Source organism: Protobothrops mucrosquamatus, unplaced genomic scaffold (assembly GCF_001527695.2).
Source record: "Protobothrops mucrosquamatus isolate PMUCROS unplaced genomic scaffold, P.Mucros_1.0 scaffold25, whole genome shotgun sequence".
NCBI classification, from domain to species: domain Eukaryota; kingdom Metazoa; phylum Chordata; class Lepidosauria; order Squamata; family Viperidae; genus Protobothrops; species Protobothrops mucrosquamatus.
The window spans coordinates 1,114,185-1,136,460 of NW_015386410.1; the positions used below are offsets into that span (position 1 = coordinate 1,114,185).

The 22,276-nt window shown below is 41.5% G+C and overlaps 2 protein-coding genes across 2 annotated transcripts in view; one reads left to right on the top strand and one right to left on the bottom strand.

Moving 5' to 3' along the window:
• The window catches only part of LOC107283107 (TCF3 fusion partner-like), a 6,720-nt gene extending 2,347 nt beyond the window's left edge, over positions 1-4,373 (bottom strand). The window contains exons 1-4 of the mRNA XM_015810957.1: positions 4,327-4,373; positions 2,894-3,127; positions 2,489-2,559; positions 1,906-1,975 (exon numbers count right to left, since the gene is read on the bottom strand). Of these exons, the coding sequence (XP_015666443.1) occupies positions 1,906-1,975; positions 2,489-2,559; positions 2,894-3,118 (366 nt within the window). The 5' untranslated portion in view covers positions 3,119-3,127; positions 4,327-4,373. The remainder of the gene's footprint in view (positions 1-1,905; positions 1,976-2,488; positions 2,560-2,893; positions 3,128-4,326) is intronic.
• A 404-nt stretch (positions 4,374-4,777) lies between these two features.
• Positions 4,778-20,300, top strand: PRPF31 (pre-mRNA processing factor 31). Its single transcript, XM_015810943.1, has 14 exons — positions 4,778-4,943; positions 7,402-7,587; positions 7,889-7,949; positions 8,157-8,240; positions 9,336-9,433; positions 10,733-10,839; positions 12,143-12,312; positions 12,792-12,949; positions 13,035-13,124; positions 14,486-14,613; positions 15,864-15,936; positions 17,326-17,454; positions 18,546-18,644; positions 19,189-20,300. The coding sequence occupies exons 2-14, from the start codon at positions 7,414-7,416 to the stop codon at positions 19,315-19,317; spliced, it is 1,500 nt and encodes a 499-aa protein (XP_015666429.1). The 5' UTR covers positions 4,778-4,943; positions 7,402-7,413; the 3' UTR covers positions 19,318-20,300.
• Positions 20,301-22,276: the final 1,976 nt, after the last annotated feature.

Genomic DNA, 22,276 nt, shown 5'->3' on the forward strand with positions numbered 1-22,276 from the left:
TGCAGCAGGTTTTGGTCACTTCACATGACCCTGGGACACTGTGACCGTCATAAATATGAATCAGTTGCCAAGCATCTGAATGTAAATCACAAGACCCTGGAGATGCTGCAACATTCCAGCTGATTGGCGCTTCTTCTGGGCTCAGCAGAAGCGCCAGGATCAGTGCCGAGCTCCAGCTGGAGCCTGGTGCTGATCCTGGCGCTTCCACTGAGCTCTGACAGCCCTGCAGCTCCAGCCATCTCTCGCTCAGGCTTAAGCGGTGCTGACACCGGTTCAGCTCATTCCCCTCCCCCGCTACCACTTTTCTAGGATGGTCGCGTACCACCTGCCAGGTGCCAATGTACCACAGGTGGTACCCGTACCACTGGTTGAAAAGCCTTGCTCTAGACAGCTTACAACAATAAAAAGAAAGGAAAAGAATATAAACAGAAGTATGATAGCAGAATAAAATAATGAAAAAGAAGACAATGAGAATACACCAATAGGATGATCAAAAAAAGAAAGATGGATGTGTAGAGAGCAGGGAGAGGGAGGTGGAGAATGCCATCAATCCAGCAGTCACCACGACCCCAGCCAACCAGCAGAGCCAGGTCTTCAAGCTTTTGCGGAAAGATAGGAGGGTGGGTGGAAGGATGGTGGGTGACAATTAAAGGGGAGACTTAACCATCTCCAAATGTGTTTCTGTTCCCTGCCCTTCCCTGATAGATTTTGCCGGTTCCCCCCAAATAACAGGGAACCTTGTTAAGAGTCTCAGGAGACATAGCAAGAGGAGGTCCAAGGTGGGCATTCTCTGTAGCAGCTAACCCTCCTTTGGAACAGCTGCCCCCCCCACCCAAGGAAGAATGGTCTCCACCTTCACGCCTTCCAGAAGCAGGTGAAAACATGGCTCTTCCAGAAGACCTCCTGGAATTAGTTATAATCAGTGGCACCATATTCAACAATTAACAATGAAACATTATTTCCATTTTCATTTGGAAAATTAGATTATGGGTTTTACTATTTTAACTAATAGTATTATTTAGCTTTAACTGTGTTTGTGTTTTGTATACCCAGCTAAATAAACACCTTTTATCACTGCCCCTCCCCAAAACACATGGATCTGTTTGTGAATCAGGAAATTAACACTTAATGTATTTTATTTGTTTGGACACAACCTGTGTACTCCACAATAGTGTTTTGTTACTCTAGTTTATGGTTTACCATAGCATATTGCATGGATGTAGCTGCTGCGTCTTTAAATGACCCAGTTATACCTCTACCCCAAATTAGCAATCATTCTAATTAAATTAAATCATATTTATATTTATTTAAGAAATGTATATGACCATCTATCTTATACACAACAATGCTTGGTAGCTCACAATAAACAACCAGTAAAAACAGAGGTAAAACAACAGTTCCACACTTTACAAGGGAAAACATCACACTTCCCAACTCAGCACTACATTATCATCATATCGGCTCTACATTTGCTGGGCTCACTCCCCTCCTAGCCCAATACTTGTGGAAAGAGCTAGGAAAGGGTCCCTCCAGATCTCAATGAAATAAATAGAACTGTTAGCATGTATGATAACATTCTTTCCTGGAGACAAATCAAACATTAACATGGCTCCTGACCCTTGCTGATTCTTCCATAGTCTTAGAATTAAGAAACTGGAAAAAAGGAGCAAGTGTCAAGGGCACATAGATGCTCTGTTAAGTCTTAGCTCATCCACGTTGTAATTACATGTCTTAGCTGCATTCACATATCGCATGCACCGCTACTGCATAAGACACAACCAAGTACACATGTTAAATCATCATTTAGAAATAGTATGTATGAATTCATACAACACCCAAACAAGCAAACAATCTTAAAGATGAGAGCAATGTGTAAACCCGGCCTTATCTAAAGCTCTTTCTTACCTCCAAGACAATATCAAGGTGGCCTTGTCTGTAATCGTCCCCATAGGAATCCAAAACTCTCATTAGAAACCTCAGAAGAAGTAGAAAGACATTATTATTATTATTATTATTATTATTATTATTATTATTATTATTATTATTATTATTATTATTATTATTATTATTATTATTATTATTATTATATTTGGATTTATATCCCGCCCTTCTCCTCACGGACTCTTTTGTATAATTGTGCTCTTTTCTAACCAGGAGCCCTGTCTCACAAAATGAAAAATGGGGTGAAAACAGATCATTTTAGATGAAAGAAGTTAAAATTCATCTCTTTGGTATAAACATGCAGCCTTTTTGTTCAGAAGCAGTGTTATCATTAAACCCTGATGAAGTATAATTCCCAGAAGACCCAGCCAGTATAGGTTATTGTTGGCAGTCCTGGGAAGGGCAGCTCAGCAAATTCTGAAAAGTCACAAGTTTCCCTTCCTAAATTAAATATCCTCTGGTCCAATGCAGCTAGTTTTTAAAATGGTAGCACTGCACAAAGGGGAATATACGTAACACTTTGTACCTACTGTATCTTCTGACTCACCTCCTTTCCTGTTTGAGACGCAGTGTTATTCTCTGGACCTGATGGAGCCGATTTAACATTCTCTCATTCACCTATAATGAGGATCAATATTAGCTGGACATCTTTTTTCCGTTTACTCAATAATTCCCTCCTCTTCCACCTCAGTCTTCACTTAACAGTTGTGTTACTTAAATTTTTCACTGTAGCTCTATGTAGTATCTGCACAATCCTTTTTCCTGAACACTTATGCTATTGTAAACAGCATGCTGAATTGAGGCCAGAAAGACCTAGGTTGAAATTTTCATCCAACCTTATATAGTAAGAGACCTCTCCCACCCTCTCTCTCAAGTCTATCTTATTTCACAAGATTGTTGTTGGAAACATTGCTAATAAACAGGGGAAAACATATTCACTCCAATCATGTACCTGTTCTAACTCCTTGCAACGTTGGGCAAGCACTTGACACTTGCGTCGAGTCATCTCCTGTTGCCGCAACATATCCTCCTCTTCCTCTTCTTCTGGTATCCCGCCATCAGCAAATTCCACCTCAGTCTCTAACTCACTTTCTAGGATATTTCCACCAAAAAGAGGGGGCAATGCCAACTCTGAGCCAGGAGGCACTGAAAATTCTTCAAAACTCACAGCAGCCATGACTCTGTTCTAAAAAATTTAAAAGAAAGCAATAAATATAAAATAACCACAGCTATATCAGCTTGATCACAGTAAAATAATCCAGGGATTCACTTGAAAAACATTACATCTTTCCAAACATTTGAGCTAGTCACTCTCAGATTAACCTACCATATAGGGTTGTTGTGTGTGTGTGTGTGGGGGGGGGGAAATAGAAGAGAAAGAGAGAGAAAGGAAGAAAGAAAATATAGATCTATGAAATAAAGAGATAAATCCCCTTTTCCACCAATACTTAAAATAGGATACAGGTGGTTTATAGTCACCTCTATTGATATATTTAGTATGTAATAATTCTGCTGATATTTTTGTGAAAATAAATCCTGCTTAATTAAATGTGACTAGTTTTTGATCATATAAGACTGCATGTTTTCCCTTTGGTTACTACAGGTAGTCCTTGACTTACAACCATTCATTTAGTGATTATTCAAAATTACAGTAGCATTGAAAAAAGTGAATTACAGCCAACCCTTGCATTTACAACTGTCACTGCATCCCCACAGTCACATGATCAAAATATGATTGCTTGGCAACTGGCATATATTTACCATGGTTGCAGCATCCTGAGATCATCTGATTGTCATCTGCAACTTTCCTGGCCAGGTTTTGACAAGCAAAGTCAATGGGGAAGCTGGATTTGCTTAATGATCTTGTGATTCAGTTAACAACTACAGTAATTTGCTTAACAACAAAGACAAAAAAAGTCGTAAAATCAGGTGTGACTCACTTAGCAATAGGAATTCTGGTCCCAAGCCAAGAACTACCTGTAAATTGAAAACAAATGCAGAGAATATAACTTAAGGAAACCACTTCCAAACTGTTGCCATTCGCATTTAGTGCATTTGGAAATTCCCAGGTAATCACCATACTTGTTAGGAAAACGGAAAATGCAACCTCAATACAGAGTACCAAGCTGAATTATGCTTGGTTTGAATTACAGTATCACAAGATAAGTAACAATTATTCTAGTGAACTGACTAGAAGAGCTTAATTCAAGTCAGAAAGAGGCATCCGTTAACGCTTCTACAAAGAGGGGAAGCTCCACTTTTTGAGAGTGGAAGGGGAATTGTAAGAGCCCAACACCAGAGAACAGTGTCAGGCTGCAAAATGCCAATTTCCCAAAATGAGATTTTCCTACATCAAACCTACCTCAGTCTCTACGCTACTCCTACCTTTTTCAATGAGACCACGAAAAATACAGGGACGATCTGACGCTGATTGATGACGTATTCAAGCAGCTAACAAAAGCGCTGTAGCAACAAAGAAGTTTCGTGCCCGCGGTTTAATTGGAGGAAGAAAGGCGTCGCACTCCGATGATCTCTGAGCATAAGTTGACCCGACCCTGACAGAAGAGTCTGTCGCAACGCATTTACGTAAACGAAGCGTTTTCTCGATCCTGTTCCTCCCATAGTTTCATGAATGGAGAGAAGGCCGCACAGAAAGGGATGATGATGTAACATGGGTTCCGGAAGTCCGTAGTCATAGAGTAGGCATTGTAGAAGCCGACCCATCGTTCGAAACGGAACGTTTCCTGCAATTACTGTATTTCCAGGCGTCCATAGAGTTAAGAGGGCAAGACAAGCCCTTTGCTCATCGGCGTTACGCGACGCAAATGGCGTCCAAACCGGAATCGGAAGTAATATGCTTTAGGCTACTTCTTTCTTCAGTTCTTAGTTTCGCGTTTGGGGCTTCCATGATAAACGTAGGAGGGACGTGCTTTGTTGCGTGAAGGCTTTAACGGGGGACTGAGAAGAAGCCGGAGCGGCGTTGTGAAGTGAAAAAGAAGCCGGTGAGGAGGAATAGAAATCCTTAATAAGTGGAGGAGACTGGACTGGGGTTAATGCCTTGTTTAATCTCCAGACTGATTGAAACGCTAATTCTCCCCCCCCCCGGTCCTCCTAACAACCCTCTGAGGTAGGCTAGGAGGGGCCGCTTGGGGCTCAGCTGGCTTGGCGAACCCTATGGCCCATTGAGAGATCCTAACTGGCTCTCCCCAGTATTTTCGCAGCTGCTCTGCCTGGCCTCTCGATCATACTTTAGTACTTGGCTACTGTAACCATACGCCTTTTATTATATTATAAAAAACGGTCTGTTATTTCAGAAAACTGCCCTTTAGATTTAATTGTTTTTTTTGTTTGTTTTGCTCTTCAATTTTCCTTTGTAAAGCAGAGTTATAAACAATTGTTTTTATCTTTATGATTTCACAGTTTTATTAATGTATAACATAAAATGCAAAAATGCAAAAGCAAATAGTAGGAAAAATAGGGGGGAGGAGAAGTGTAGAAAAGAAGGGAGAAAAGAAAAAAAAGGCTATGGATTTTGACTCCCTCTGGTGCAGTAGAATAAAGCAGTAACATCAAACCTCAGCTTTTTACTTTAATATAATAGTATAAACTAGCCATTTCTATAACAACAAATCTATCTACTCAGTAAAACCCAAAATCAAAGTATCTTTATGAACCTTTTTCGGATTTGCCTTTTTCAAGTTTGTCGTTCATTTTTTTCCAGGAAAATATGGTTATTATAAGTATTATGCCATATTCATAGTGGAGCTCCCTCCCTTCCCCCCCCTTTCCTGATATACCTCTATGAGTTTTCATGGGCTGAGAGAAAGGATAGGTCTTCATACTGTCATGCAGGTGCCGCAACTTAGGAACTTGTGTCAAATGTCTTTTATGTAATTGTGACATTTGTACAACATTGTGTGTCATAATTTTGAGATTGGTATGAATTGTTATATACAGCCTTCTTTTACCTCAACACCATTCCCTCCCTGTCGCAATGTTCTTGTATTAGAGCTGTTACTATTTTTACTCTTCTTTTTTATTAGGTTCTACATAACAAATGTCACACATTTAGTATCACAGTAGAGTTTTTTATAACATGCTTCACTTGGCTACTGAAAAAACTCATTTGGGGGGGTTTGTATGCTACATTGACACATGTAATAAACCAGATATCATGTGCATACAACGCATAACCCACTAAGTTTTCTTTCGAAGATATTTCCTTACCAGATTCCTCAATGCCTTCAAAAATGGCGGAGCTTCTAAAGTGCTATCTTTGCTGAGAAAGTTTTTTTTTAAATTAAGGGAGATATGCTGAGATGTATCTGCCTTGAAAAAACACATGTTAATTGTATGGTGCAGCCAAACATCACAAGATGACCACGGGAAATATTTTATGACATTTGGTATAATGTCATAAAATGTTTTATGATAATCTTTATATCATAAAATGTTTGATAAAATTTGTTAAATTTCAGTTCTATGAGAGTCATCGGTTCCAGCTTTTGGACACATTCTCTAAGTTAGCCCATTTGAAATAACCTTGATTCAAAAATTATTGCCCCCCCCCAATGCACCATTTCCCCAAGTTAAAGGTTACACACAGACAAACAGGAAAGTTTTAGTAGTATATTAGACAATCTGTATACTGTGGGGTCATCCTTTCAGGGATATTTCCTTACCAGACTTCAAAAGTGACAGAAGTCCTAATACTGCCTTCACTGGAAAATATAGGATACATTCAGAGACGTATCTGCCTTGAAAATAACCATGTTGAACTGTACAGCACAGTCAAATATCAGCATAGGAAATCTTTTATGTTTTGTCATATTCTGTTGTATGATAATTATAAATGTTCTATAATATTACTATATTTCAATTCCACAGGAATTTGGGGTCCCAAAGGTGAGAAGGGAAGGCTGGAAAGTTCACATGTTTTTTTAGGAATGATTGTTGGTATGTACCATGGCGTGTTTGGAAGTACTCGGAAGGCTGAAGGATTCTATGATAGAAACTAAGTTATTAGAAAGGACATATTGGGAGGAACTAGTAAGATCTGGAATTTTTTGACTGAAATGGATTCAATAGGAAAGCAATTACAACTGTTGTAAAGAAGAAATTCCTTCAAACAGAATGAAAGAGAAAGGAATTGAAGGGCTTAGCATCCCGGATTGTTGTGCTTATACAGATTCTAAGATTATGTATTACTTTCTAGAGAGTTTCATAGATTACAATTATTATATGGTAACTGAGCCTTACTAAGGATTATATTCCTTTACTGGCATCTGGAAACTGAAATCCTACCTTCTGAAGGGTGATTGGTTGCAGAAATATAGGATTGCAACTGTTTAATGAGAGGAAAGATGAATGTAAGGCTGAATCGTAATTTAATTACTTTACGGTTTTTTTATTAGCCCTGGTTTGACTGACTTCTCTAATCCAGTTTTATTCTCTTTTCAGCCTTGATTCACCATGTCTCTAGCAGATGAGCTTTTGGCTGACCTTGAAGAGGCAGCGGAGGAAGAAGATGGCAGTTTTGCAGATGAAGAGGATGAGTCTCCCATTGAAGATGTCCATGAAGAAATGCAACTGGATCTGGCAACTGATTCAGTCAAGAGTATTGCCAAGCTGTGGGATAGCAAAATGGTAAGAGAAATAGACATCTTTCATATAGAAGAGGACTCGCCAATTTAATATGTTTGTGAAGTCATCTCTATGATCATGCCAATTTGACCAGAGGGAGGTGCAGTCAGAAATAAAATACACCTTGGAAATTAGAAAGGTACTAAATGTCCCTTAAATGGCTTTCGGTTAAATAATAAGGTTATATTTCAGAATTGATTTTGGCCTCAACATATGTTCTGTAACCTGCCATTGCTGTTTTACACTCTGAAGTTCACGATGGAGGGAAAGCATGACCTTAGATCTTTTTATTCCTTTTGTGCAGTTTGCTGAAATTATGTTGAAGATTGAGGAGTACATCAGTAAGCAACCAAAAGCATCTGAAGGTATTGTTTGATTCAAATTTGTCTATGAAGAAACAGCAGTATTGATAATACTTCTCTTAATTTTTTTTGAGCCTATTGAGGTCACATCCTGTTCCTGCATTAAGACAGCTCATTTCCCTTCCGTCAAGAGCTTGGACATGTCTATGAACCCACATCACAGTCAGCTGCACTGCATAGATTTCGATTATCCTCTTTTTCTCTCCACAGTTCTAGGTCCAGTAGAGGCTGCTCCCGAATACAGAGTCATTGTGGATGCCAATAATCTCACCGTAGAGATTGAGAATGAACTGAGTGAGTGAAAAACCTTGGCTGCTGATTTGGGATAGGGCAAGGAACACACTGTATTAGGTGTTATATAGTGATACATCTGTACTGATATCAATACAATGGATTTCTGGGAAAGGAATATGAATTAACAGTGTAGAAGTTTGAGGTACAAGGATATATAAGTGGGCTAATTGTTATGCCATGAAATGCATGGCAGTTCAAAAGCTGTTTTAGGAAATGTTCCTCTTTCAGCAACAAAAAATTAAGTTTGGACTATTTCTAGAGAAATTTTTTGATTTAGCAGTATTAAAATAAACTAGGGCAGAATACTTTTGATGGCTGGCTTTGTTGTTTTTTCTGATATCAGGCTCTAAAAACCAAAAAAGACTCACTGAGATTCTCTGAGCAATTTCCTTTGCAAGTAATCCTCAACTTACAACCACAATTGATCCCATAATTTCCATTGTGAAGCCAAATAATTAAGTAAGTTTTGCTCCATTTTATGACCTTTCTTGCCACATTTGTTAAGTGAATCATTGTAGCTGTTAAGTCAGTAACCTGGTTGTTAAGTGAATCTGGCTTCCCCATTGACTTTGCTGGTCAGAGGGTTGCAAAGGTTGATCATGCCCATTGGCTAAGCATCCAAATTTTGATCATGCGATCATGGGGATGCTGCAATGGTTGCAAATGTGAAAAGGCGTCTTAAATCACATTTTTAGTCACTAAATGAATGGTTGTAACTCGAGGACTATCTGTATTGTTTCTCACCTATTAACAGAAATCTTGCCAAACTAAAGCAGACTATGCATCATAAAATGTACACTCTGGGAACTATTAAGGAGGAACCATCTTCACCCTCTTTCTCTCACACAAACTTTCTAAACTGCAAAGTCTCTTGCTCCTCTGAAATATCTTCCCTCCCTCCTGGAAATCTGGAAAACATTCCATCACACCTCCCTACCTGGCAAGTGCCAGATGTACTGGATCAGAACATTGTTCCCATCCTGCCTTGGAATTACAGAGCTTGAAGTCTAATCCATCTATAGATTAAGTTGAGGAAACCTGTTCCACGCTCCCAATCACCTCAATGCTTTATGGATTGCTGTCTTTTGTCTCTAGATATTATACACAAGTTTATCCGAGACAAATACTCCAAGCGATTCCCAGAATTAGAATCCCTTGTTCCCAATGCTTTGGATTACATCCGGACTGTTAAGGTATTGTGTTTGTTCTTAAACTATGCAAAGTTCATTCTTCTGTTTACTCTCATGAATACCCTAACTGCCTGTCCTCTGGAACGAGTTCCCCCCCTGATTAAGGTGGGCGCCATGCTGCTGCTGTTTAGAAGAGCTGTGAAGACTCGGTTCTCACCCAGGCCTTCAGTGAGGGAGATTGAAGCCTCTCCTTCATCCTGCTTGCCATTGTGTGTCTTTATTTTTTATTGTTTTTACTGACATTTCTTTGATTGTTGTCTAGAGAAGTTGAGATTCAGGTGGCAAGTAAGTTTAATTTATTATTACCATCCTCCATTGTGTTTCTGCATTCTTAACACTCTCACTCTATTGGTTACTTTTGTTCCTGATTCACTGGCCATATAAGAATTTGCATTTAGATTTGCTGGACTGAAACTCAGTACTTTTCTTCAGCTTTCCCTTGTCTGGTATTCTCCAGATACATTAAATCAGCCAAAACCAGGTATTGCTCTTATTTTGAAAGTTGTAATCCTGCACATATGGTGGGAATAAAATACAGAAATGGAAATTATAGGTAAGTTCCAGTTTTATGAATCATGTATGAATCTGGCATGAAAGCCACCTTGGCCAATGGCCAATCCCTCTGTCTTAGCCCAAACCACCTCACAGGGTAGTTATGGGAGAAATGAGAGGAGGAAGGAGTATTGTATATATGGTTGCAGCCTTAAAATATTTATAAAAATAATAGAAGTGGGATAAAAATCAAATAAAAATAGATGCAGGAAATGTTGGTGCTGATCCTTACTGAGTCACAGAAGTTCTTCCGTGTATATAGGAAGATAACAACGAGAACATTAACATTTGTTTCCCTGAAATATTTTTTAGACTTTGTTCTCAGCCAGATGTGCACACTGACTTAAAAAGATGCCTAAGGTTGTCCTTCAGGCTTGCTGTGCACAAGGCATGACAGAAGGAATTGGAAAGGATGAGGGGGGGAAAAAAGGCTGGTTTTAGTTACAAAAGCTGAAGGAAGCACCTTGCAGTGCTACATCTCTGGCAAGGATGAGACTGAGGGGTTAGATAATATTCTATAGAGAGTAGAATATAACTAGAATACAGAGAATAGAAGCTTCAGCCTCTTGATGGTCCATGGTTCATCTATTAATGAACAATTCCTGAACAGGCTTATCTGACGGCCTGGCATTTTGAAATCAGATGAAGTATCTGTGGTATTTCTCACAGTGCCAGTCAACCCAGCATATATTTGTACAAAAATGCCTGGCCGATATCAAAAGCTAATCTTCAAATGTCGGACATTTGCAGGAACTGGGCAACAGTTTGGACAAATGCAAGAACAACGAAAACCTTCAACAGATTCTTACCAATGCCACAATCATGGTGGTCAGTGTCACTGCATCCACTACCCAAGGGTAAGATGGGTCCTCTGTAAGAACCGAGGGGAGGATTTAGAAGGGATTTGGGAGATCAGGTCTGGGTAGGGGCTGGGGCCAAATCCACACACAGGGCCAAAAAAACCCCACAGATTGTTCCACTCCTGACCGAAGGTGGGGCATTCCTTTAATTATTCTTAATTCTTTGCACACTGAGAGAAAAGATCTTCCACCTTTCTCTTTGGTGTGCTTTTTTTTCACCTTCATCTAAGAGAGGAGGACTGCTTAGGTATTTAAGAAAGCTTACAAGAATGAGTAGCGCTCCAGCAGAATTGATATACTTTTAACTATTATAGTAGTTTTCCATTAGAGGATTGTACATTCTACATAATGAGTGAAAAAGTGCCGGAGTTCAAACGAAAATGGGGTGGGTGGGGGGGGTTGTGCTGCTTGTACATTGACGTCTGACAATACTGACTATATTTAAGGCAGGGTAGGGAGATAAGAAAGTTGTGTATCTAGCTTTTTTCTAAGTATACTTGAGAGCAGAAATAAAAATATTAGCATAATTCAAATATTCTTGCCTACATCGCCGAAGATCAGGAAAACATTACCTTATTATCTCTGCCCTTACATATGTTCCTGAATCCTGCAAACTCTGAAAAGTGTTTCATTTTTTCTCTCTTCCCTAACTCTATGCCCTTCAGATTCCAGCATAGATAAAGGAATGAAAAGAGTTAACATCCCAATCCACTACATCTAAAGCCAAACCTAGTCCCACCAGGCTAGGGAAGATGGAACTAATAATCTATAGCAGTGGTGGCGAACCTATGGCACACGTGCCAGAGGCTGCACCTGAAGCCCTCTCTGTGGGCACACGTGCCGTTGCCCCAGCCTCACCTCCCCCATGACCCGCTCCTCACCAGCAGCCCCCACTGGAGGAGAGTCGCCCCTGAGCATGGCCCACACGGAGCAGCGCAGCCACATGGCAGTGTAGACAAGACTCTGCCCTCATGCCCCATCCCGCACAGTTGATGCTGCGGGGCGCGGGCAGAGGGCGTGGGTGCCATGGCACTGCTGGGCTGCCTGGGCAATCTGCAGCGGGCCCTGGAGGCGGTGAATGGTCCTGCGGGCAGACAGGGTTGGGGATGGGAGGGGGCAGGGGGTGAAGTGGGGGTGGGGCCAGTTTTTGGGCACTCGGTCTCTAAAAGGTTCACCATCACTGATCTATAGGATGCTACTGAGAGACCCTAATGAAAAGGACCTTGCTTTAGCATGTTGCTAATATCAGTGATGCAAAATGAATGTGAAATTACAAAGAGGGCCCTTTCTGCCACTGCAGGCAACAGTTGACTGAGGAAGAACTAGAACGCATTGAGGAGGCCTGTGACATGGCCCTCGAGCTGAACCAATCGAAGCACCGCATCTATGAGTATGTGGAATCCCGTATGTCCTTCATTGCCCCAAATTTGTCCATCATTGTTGGGGCCTCCACTGCTGCCAAGATCATGGGTAAGTTTGCTGCTGGAGAGCTGTGCGCTGCGCATAGAGTTTTTGACTAAGCTGTAGAGTTGCAGGAAATATGTGGTTTTTAGAGGGAAGTTAAATCTTTCCCCTCTGAAAGGATGGTTTTGTTTTGTTATTAGCACAAACTGTTTTGCCCTTATACTTCAGCTTTATCAGAATAATTCACAAGTGAGCTGTTGTTGTTGTTTTCATTTAAAACTATGGAACCAAGAAATGCCCGGCTGAACAGTAAAGATTCTATTTCTGACATACGATTAATTCTGGCAAATCTCCACAGTCGGGGATTAGCAAGTATCCTTCTTTGTGGACAGCAAGTTCAACTTCCCAGGGAGAGGCCCCTCTCTTCCAATCTCAACAAGCGGGGAAAGTGACATGCCAAAAATTGGCTGATCAAAAGCCTTGAAGCTCCTTGGCTGTTTGATCCTGCTGTATGATGTTCACTCTCCGTTTCTTCTTTGATTAAGGCATTGCTGGTGGCCTCACCAACCTTTCCAAGATGCCAGCTTGCAACATCATGCTCCTGGGAGCCCAGAGAAAAACTCTCTCGGGCTTTTCCAGCACTTCTGTATTGCCACACACTGGTTACATCTACCATAGTGACATTGTACAATCATTGCCTCCGGTAGGTGTGTGAATCCGAAGCTCCTTTTCTGATTGATGCATTCGTGCATCAGGCTCCAGCATTGATTTTTATTCACTCTTTGTAGGATCTGCGGAGGAAAGCCGCGCGTTTGGTGTCGGCAAAATGCACCCTAGCAGCTCGAGTAGACAGCTTCCATGAGAGTTCTGAAGGGAAGGTGAGGCATGCAGGTTAAGGGCTTTAAGGCAGCTGTCTCCAACCTTTCTGGCTCTGTGGACTGGTGGAGGAAGAGGAGGCAGCGGGAGGGGGGGAGGAGGGAATAGTTTTGTGTGCGCCGCTTTCACAAATGCAGCTCCGCAAGTGCATGCGCACACTCGCCCACCACTTCTGAATGGGTGCATCCTAGCACTGGGCCGCAGACCAGGGGTTGGGGACCCCTGCTCTAGGACACTGGGGTAATAGCAGGGATAGGAACATAAATCAGACTTCCTGGGACATCTCTAAGTGAAGTTTTAAAAGACTTTGTTTTTTACTGAAGATATGCAACAAGTCCCTAAGATATGGACCTTCTTCAGAAAGCTATTTAATCCTTCTGGAGCAAAGTTGGGTACCAGCAGTAATTACTGCTTTTCTGTTATAAACATCGTCGAGAATCCATAGAGGCTTAATAAGGAAATGGGCAATTCCCCTAAATGAAAGGGGATTTAGATTGGATTGTCAAGACAAGGAAGAAGGGTATCTCTGGCTGCACATCTTCCTGTTCCTCTTCCTAGAGAAGAGCAGAATTGGCTTTGCAGTCCTGATTATCTCTACACCAAAATATCTTAAATATCTTAGATTGAGAGGTGCTAGCTGGCTCAAGGTTTGTCAGAGTCTGGGTTGTTTTTGAACTTGAGTGTTCAGGTTCTAATATAACTTATTACCCTTCCCTATTTTTGTGAGATGGCAATTTTCAGTTTGGCCTATGGAATGGATCTACTGTGAGAGGCAGATTAAAAATGAAGTAACTGATTTTTCTGTAGGGAAAGATTACAAAGATACAGCTAGGGCAGGGGTAGGCAACCTTGGCTCTTTTATGACTCGTGGACTTCAACTCCCAGAATTCCTGAGCCAGGATGGCTCAGCATGGAAACCTCTCCCTTTCCCCTCAGCATGGCTGGCTCAGGAACTCTGGGAGTTGAAATCCATGAGTCATAAAAGAGCCAAGGTTGCCTACCCCTGGGCTAGGCCAAGAGGACAGGTTGAGAAGGCCAATAGTTCAGCTTTAGTCTGTAGGGATGTAATCAGTCTGGTCTTTAGTATGGCTCCCAGAACTCAACCTCTTCAGATAACAGAGGAATCATAAAAAAAAAAAACCTGAACCTTGGGTTTGTCTTAGGGTGTTGCTCAAGTATATGCATGGAGTCTACGAACAGCAAATACAGCAACCAATTTTCTTCAGTCAAAGCTGGAACTCTCACTTTTCCCACTTTGATGCAATGTTGCTCTCCAGAGCTTTTCACTAATGTGACCTCCAGCTTGAAAAGAGTTTCTTTTTCCTGCTGCGACTTCATCTTTTACTTCTGTTAACGCATCCAGGTTGGATATGACCTGAAGGAAGAGATTGAGAGGAAGTTTGATAAGTGGCAGGAGCCACCTCCAGTGAAGCAAGTGAAGCCACTGCCAGCTCCTCTGGACGGACAGAGGAAGAAACGGGGAGGCCGCAGGTATGGGGATCCAGACAAAAAGCTTGGGAGGAGCTAAGGGGGAAGGTCAGGTCAAATGCTAGGATGTGAGAAGCAGGTCAATTAATATCTGTCTGTCAGGATTCTTTGTTTTCCAAGAACTGGGCACACCACAGCATAACACATCTGTACACAGTATTTTATTGAAGCACATAGCATCCCTAACAATAGACCAGACATGTCAAACACAAGGCCCGGGGGCCGGATGCGGACCGCGAAGTGGTTTCATGTGGCCCGCGAAGCCATCTTAGAAACAGTGAGGGAACGGCCCCTGGGCCAGCTGGGAGCCAATGTACAATTTTGTTGAGGCCATCTATGCTGAAATGCATTCAGTCTTAGCTCCATAAGCTCCCCCCCGCCCCGCATGGCCTGAGAGGAACAGTGAGGCTCCTCCAGTGGACCATGCCTTGGCACTTGCCCTGGTCCCACCCCATTCTGCCAGAGACCCTCAGATCTGTCCCACTGCTGCCCAGGCCCCCACAGGCACCCTTGTCGCAAACGATGTAGAGCTGGCCACACCCACCCAGTAGGCCGCACCCACCGGGCCCCGAGGGCAACCGCAATGCTGATGCGGCCCTCAATGAAATTGAGTTTGACACCCCTGCAATAGACTATCACTCTTTACACTTGCAGGACTTACAAGATGATGTTGCCATGTAACTATGCCGTTAATACTCTAATACTTAGTTTAAGCCAAAATCTGTGTGTAAATTGACATACAATCTTCCTTCCAAAAGTTCTTACACTAGTTAGGATGAGGCTTCAGTGTGTTTTATTCCTCTTTGAGTTGCTACTGAGCTCTCGCAGGATGTGCTGCTCATTGTAGCTTGTGGTCCTGGCAGTTGATTGACAGTCGTCTTGCCTACTTGCGATACCTCCCAATCTCCAGACATTGCCTCCAGTGCCCCATCTGAATGCCATTTGTTTTTCTCCTCGCCTCCTGTAGACAGACAGACACAGTTTATTTTGTTCATTGACCGGGACGCTCATTTTTGTTGTGGTAGAGCTAAGAACTGCTTCCAACTATTTGGAAAAGGGGGGAAGGATTAAGTACACAAAATCGGGGACCCATACCCAGGGATTCTGATATTCAGCGCACGAGACATCTGGATTTTAGGTTATAATCTAAAATGATCCTTATTATGGTCATAGACTAGCATAGGTCATAGCATAATAAACTTGCAATTTTCAGTTTGATTTTTTGTAAAAAAAAATCTTTTTGCTGGCTTCAGGTATCGTAAGATGAAAGAACGCCTCGGCTTAACAGAAATCCGGAAGCAGGCAAACCGGATGAGCTTTGGAGAGGTAGGAGATTCTGCACCATCGCAGAATCTTTCTCGGTGTTGCTTTCAAATGTCTTCGGTTCTCATTCTTCACATCTGAGGAATGAAGTTCTATATGGAAACTTAAATGTTTTATTTCTTCATATAAGAAATACACGGTTTTGTTACAGTTCTAAGTAACTGCCAGAACTTAGTTGCTTTTCTCTTTATGTGCAAAGCCCAAGCCGTGTTCAGGGCTGCTTTCTGAACATACCGATTTGAACTGAGAACACAAACATTTCTGCCTTCAAAAACACTTCTCATAAAAAAAAGAGGCAAAACTTCATAAATCTTTCAAGCTGACACTCCAGTATCCATCCTGAGTTTTGTTTCTGATGATTCTAGGTTGGGGAGCATCCCCCCTGAAGCAACAGGTCTACAACTCGGGGGTACTCCTAAACTTAACAAGTGCTGCCAAGTAGGCAGGGGAGAGTGAGGTTAGGGTTAAGGTTAGGTTAGGGCAGTGTTTCTCAACCTTGAAATTTTAAGGCATGTGGACTTCAACTCCCAGAATTCCACAGCCAGCATTGCTGGCTGTGGAATTCTGGGAGTTGAAGTCCACATGCCTTAAAATTGTCAAGGTTGAGAAACACTGGGTTAGGGTTAGTTGCACCAGTTTTGTAGCCCTTCCTGGAGCATGATTCCCTGTTGACAACTCCCTATGCTCTTATTATCTCTTAAATCAACTATTGTAGTACAGGTAGTCCTCGTCTTATGACCACATTTGGGACTGGAACTTCCACTAAGTGATCATTAAGTGAGTCACAGGTAAGTGAATCATGCGGTCATTAAGCAAATCTGGCTTCGCCCATTGACTTTATCAGAAGCCTCCTGGAACAATTGCAAATGGCAACCGTGTGATCCTGGGACACTGCAATCATTATAAATACATGCTGGTTGCCAAGCACTTACATTTTGATCATGTGACCGCAAGGACACTGACAGTCATAAGTGCGATGTCTGGTCATAAGTCCTTTTTTTCAGCACCATTATTAACTTCAAATGGTTGTTAAATGAAAAGTTATTAAGTTGAATATTATCTATATATATTTCAACATATTTTGAAGATTACCCAGAGTATGCCGTTGGCATGAAATGCAGCTGATAGGTGAGATTTACCAGTGCTATATAACAGTACTGTAAGCATGGCATTAACTACCAATAGGTTCTTAAGTACAATTCCAGGTGCTGGTTTTAACCTAAAATGCTGTATATGTTCACGTGTTTGGGTATCTGAAGAGTCATCCGCTTGAGGTAGAACCAACCCATGTGGTCCATTTGGGTACAGCTTCTGTAAAATGAAAAGAGTCCTTTGGTGGTACAGAAATGATATAAATACATTTTACTTCACTTCCTCTCATGCCTTTCTTAGATTGAAGAAGATGCTTACCAAGAAGACCTTGGGTTCAGTCTTGGCCATTTAGGCAAATCAGGAAGTGGCCGTGTCCGGCAGACCCAAGTCAATGACGCCACAAAGGCCCGCATCTCAAAAACACTGCAGGTGAGGAAATGGAGAACATTGCAGGGTTCAATTTCTGGTTTTGTCCTTCTAAGATTGTGTCCCCCTGGCACAATCTCATTACAAATGCTTTGGGCTTTTATAGACCTCCAGAATCGGGTATAGTGCTTTTGACCGAATGCATACAACATGCTGCAGTTTAATGTTTTATTGCAGGGCTGTCCAACCTTGGCAACTTTAAGATTTGTGGACTTCAATTCCCAGCATTCCCCAGCCAACCGTCTGGAAGTTGAAGTCTACAAGTCTTAAAGTTACCAAGATCAGACACCCCTGCTTTATTGCATGTGAATGCTACCATTGTAGTTTGTAAACTGTAGTTCAGTCATTGCCTACAGTCATAGTCACAAGATCAGCTGTGTAATCTTTTATCACTGTGTGATTGTTTTGAGCATGTATGCAGTGATTCTTGCTTAGGACTCTTTGGAAGTCTCTCCCTGCCCAAAGCCTTTTGCCCTCCACCTTGATGAAGTGCTTCTTGAATCCTGAAAGCTTTACTGGGTTTAAATTAGCTGCCTGTTCTAACAGCATAGCTTACCATTAGGATTTTACTTTGGGGAAGACTGCAAATGTTCCCAGAGGACATCTAGAATACATGATCCCTACCATTTCTAGCTACTGATTTCCATACGCGATATATTAAATACAAGTATTCTGCGACTTACAACCACAATTGGGCCCCAAATTTCCATTGCTAAGCCAGGCAGTTGTTAAGTGAGTTTTGCCCCATTTTACGATCTTTCCTTAACAGTTGTTAAGTTGGTAACACAGTTGTTAAGCAAATCTGGCTTTCCCATTGATTCTGCTTGTCAAACGGTCGCAAAAGCTGATCATGTGACTCCCCAGGACACTGCAGCCATCATAAATACATGCCAATTGCCAAGCATACAAATTTTAATCATGTGACCATGGGGATGCTGAACGGTCTTAACTGTGAAAAACAGCCATGTCACATTTTTCTGTGCCACTGTAATTTCGAACAGTCACTAAACAAATGGTTACAAGTGGAAGCCTACCTGCATATATTATCCAATACATATTAAAAACCAAATGTCACCTTTTTTTGTTCCAATCAGCGCACACTCCAGAAGCAAAGCATGGTGTATGGGGGAAAGTCAACTATCCGGGACCGTTCCTCTGGGACAGCTTCCAGTGTGGCATTCACCCCACTGCAGGTAAGCATTGCTCTTGACTTATATTCCAGTTTCCTATTACTCATCCATAACAGGAAAGCTAGATCATGCTTGGGAGGAATATGAATCTCCTAAGAATCTTCTACTTTGTTTTCTTTTTACAAAATAGACCAAACCACTGTAAGTAATTTTCTTTCTTCGGTGCTCTCTGAGCTTGGTTGTTTTCTTGCAGATGTTTCATTACCCAAACTAGGTAAAATCATCACTGATTATGTTACTTAGTTTGGGTAATGAAACATCTGCAAGAAAACGAGCAAGCTCAGAGAGCACCAAGGACCCCCCATTTCAACCCTGAACTGCAAATCTTCTCCTTTGTTGGTAATCTTCTGTCTCCAAGCTGGGGGAACTGGAGTATATTACAGCCCTTCCTCTCCTCCTGAGCAGCCTCTTCAAACCTGATGCTCTCCGCTGTTTTGCAATTGCAACTCCTAGAATTCCACAGCTGAAGGTTGCCAGGTTGGATAAACTCTGCACAAATCTTTGTTTTTATTTTGCCCCGTGCAATCTTTCTCCTATCTATTTGCAGGGTCTGGAGATTGTGAATCCACAGGCAGCTGAGAAGAAGGTCACTGAAGCCAATCAGAAGTACTTCTCCAGCATGGCAGAATTCTTAAAAGTAAAGAGCGAGAAGAGTGGCATCATGTCCACCTCATAGCAAATACGGATGCTGCTGTTTCGACCAGTCATTGGAACCACATCACACATGCTGATAGAAAAGTCTACACTGGACATGGACCTTGTTGAGGTTGAAGCTCAATAGACTATTTGACTTTTACAACTCAAGGTTCTTTCCAGATATTCTACTGACATCAGGTTTCTCCCCCCCCCCCCTTTCTGTTCTCATATAATCCACCAGAAAGCCTGCTATTGTTTAACTATTGATGCAGTGGAATGGCCTAATAGAACTGAGTTCAGTTTTCAAAATAAGTTAGTTAAGCAGTAAGCTATTTAATGGCATATAAGAGCTGTCCTGAATAAAAGTGTCCTGTCTCCCCCATCATATAAATTGACACATATGTCTTATGTGTCAATTTTAAACTAATTTTGTAAATACAGACTGAGATGCTACCATTCTTTCTCATTGCTATCTAGGAGCACTGGGTAGCTAATCCTTTCTTCTAGATTCTGAGTTAAAAAGAGATTACTTAGATTAAAAAAAACACTTTGCTTCCTGCGCACTAGATTACATATTTCTCAGGAATTAATTGTAACAGGACTACATGTAGGAGGTGGGGCATTAGAAAGAATAGTGCTTCTGTACTTGGGTGCCTCCCTATTGTGTGGGTTTGGGCTCCCAGGATTCCTTAGCCACGTGGCTATTGTTGAATTCGGGGGATTAAAGTCCACCCATATGGAAGTTTTCAAACTTGGGAAACACTGCTATAATTAGGAGTGCACCTTCCTTAATTCATGTACCTCCAGATGGCCATGCTAACTGGGAGTTGTAACCTAAGACCTTTGGACAGCACGGAGTTAGGGTAGGAGTTACTTAAAGGGGGAGAGGTGAGAGTGCGTCATATGTATCTAAACCAAAACTTGTGTTACGTTATATGTAGTAATGTGGTTGAGTGTAACTGGGAATGTCCAGATAAATTGCATTCTATTTCTAATACACAAGTGAATCATTAAAAGGACATTTTTTTCTAACTTCCAGGTGTCAATGGGAATTTTATTTAGTGTATTAAAATCATAGTTGTTAAAAATTAGTCTCTCAATCAAGGGCACAGGATCATGCTGGCTATGTGTATGTAACAATAAGACAGTGAATCTGAGCTGACATTTCATTACTTTCAGGAAGAACATCTAAAGGGTGGTGAAATAGCTAAAGTTTTTTTGTATATTTTACTTAATAGTTTGAAAAATGCATTCAGGATATATTTTGGAAGAATCATTATTAAGACCTGTATCTAATCCCATTGTTTTGTGGAGTAAGAATAGAGGAGAATTCTTGCTCTATCTTTGTTTGCTGTTTTGTGGCTTGAACATTATTCTCCTAAGCATAGCCCTTACTTCCTATACCTTTGGGATAGGACTTCACCTTCCGGTAAATTGAGCGCAGATTAGATGCCATCAATAGTTGTCATCAACTCTTAAGAGAACACATAGATTTTTTCCCCCCATGAAATTTAGCATAGACAAAACATGTCACCATGCATTTGATTGTAAAATACTGTAGCTATGCCTACCTCCATAATGATGATGTTGCACGAAATTGACATAACAATTCTGTTCATTCCTGGCATATGTATTTGGTTATGTTTTTGTGGGGATGGGTGCGTATCCCTGTTCTGTGGTGAAATTTCCCTTCAGAGAATAGAGGGGGTCACGTTATTCACCAAAGCACCAGAGGGCAGGACAAGAAACAATGGTTGGAAACTGATCAAAGAGACAAGCAACCTGGAATTAAGGAGAAACTTCCTGATGGTGAGGACAATTAACCAGTGGAACAGCTTGCCTCCAGAAATCGTGGGCGCTCCATCACTGGAGATTTTTAAGAAGAGGCTGGACAGTCACCTGTCTGAGATGGTATAGGTCAGGGGTAGGCAACCTTGGCTCTTTTATGACTCGTGGACTTCAACTCCCAGAATTCCTGAGCCAGCCATGCTGAGGGGAAAGGGAGAGGTTTCCAAGCTGAGCCATGCTGGCTCAGGAATTCTGGGAGTTGAAGTCCACAAGTCAAAAGAGCCAAGGTTGCCTACCCCTGGTATAGGTCCTCCTGCTTGAGCAGGGGGCTGGATTAGAAGACCTCCAAGGTCCCTTCCAGCTCTATTTCTATCTTATTCTAATATTCTAGTAGCCAGCGTTGTAATACCAGAGATTTAATCTGGCATTTTCCATTGCTTCACAAAGAAGCAAAAGTGGCTAAACCATTTTTGCAGGCTTAATCATGCTAGCAGTATTCAGGAGGTGAAACTCTTTAGTCTTGTTTTGTTTTGTAGCAATCTGTTGTGCAACCCTGTGACCTGAAACCATTATGACCAAATAAGTTCTGAAAACAACCATCAGTACCTCCAGGAAATGCAAAATGCTTCCTCCAATAGGCAAAGACAAAGGAATCCAAACCTCTAGGGAAAGAGTTAAATTTGAAAAAAAAAATAGGAAAAGAATATTGTTAGTAGACTGAATTTGAGAATTCTTTAAATATTTAACATAAAAACCCAGAAACCAGCCACAGATTTACCTAGGGACCTAACAAGTCTTTAAGGCAGATGTAAGAGGACAGGCTCATGTGTGCTTACTAACAGCGAGATTTGCTTGTTATTCTGCAAACGCAGCCCTGCAGCTTATGCAACAATATGATTCAGCAAAGCAAGGGATATATCACTAGTGAAGTTGGTCTCTTTCTTTGATATGTCTCTTTTATTTGGATGCTGAGATTCTGCACATATCTCAATAGCAGCAAAGTACCCTCATTTTATCAGCTCGTGAACCCTGCTGTGCCCGCCTAAATCTGTGACAAGCCTTTGTGATAGCTGGATAGGAAATGCTGAAATAAATCATTAAACCGGAGCCCGAATAGAATCTCTACCTTGGAAAGGGATCATTCTTTCTTCCCTGATTGGATATTGGGTGTTTAATTGACAGGTTGCCTCTTAAGAGTTTCCTGCAGATTG

Bases quoted from the DNA above. Each gene is read 5' to 3' on its own strand.
- PRPF31 (XM_015810943.1), top strand. From the start codon at position 7,414: ATGTCTCTAGCAGATGAGCTTTTGGCTGACCTTGAAGAGGCAGCGGAG. The intron at 8,241-9,335 runs GTGAGTGAAAAA...TTTTGTCTCTAG, and splicing joins AGAGATTGAGAATGAACTGA to ATATTATACACAAGTTTATC. The intron at 14,614-15,863 runs GTATGGGGATCC...TGCTGGCTTCAG, and splicing joins AAGAAACGGGGAGGCCGCAG to GTATCGTAAGATGAAAGAAC.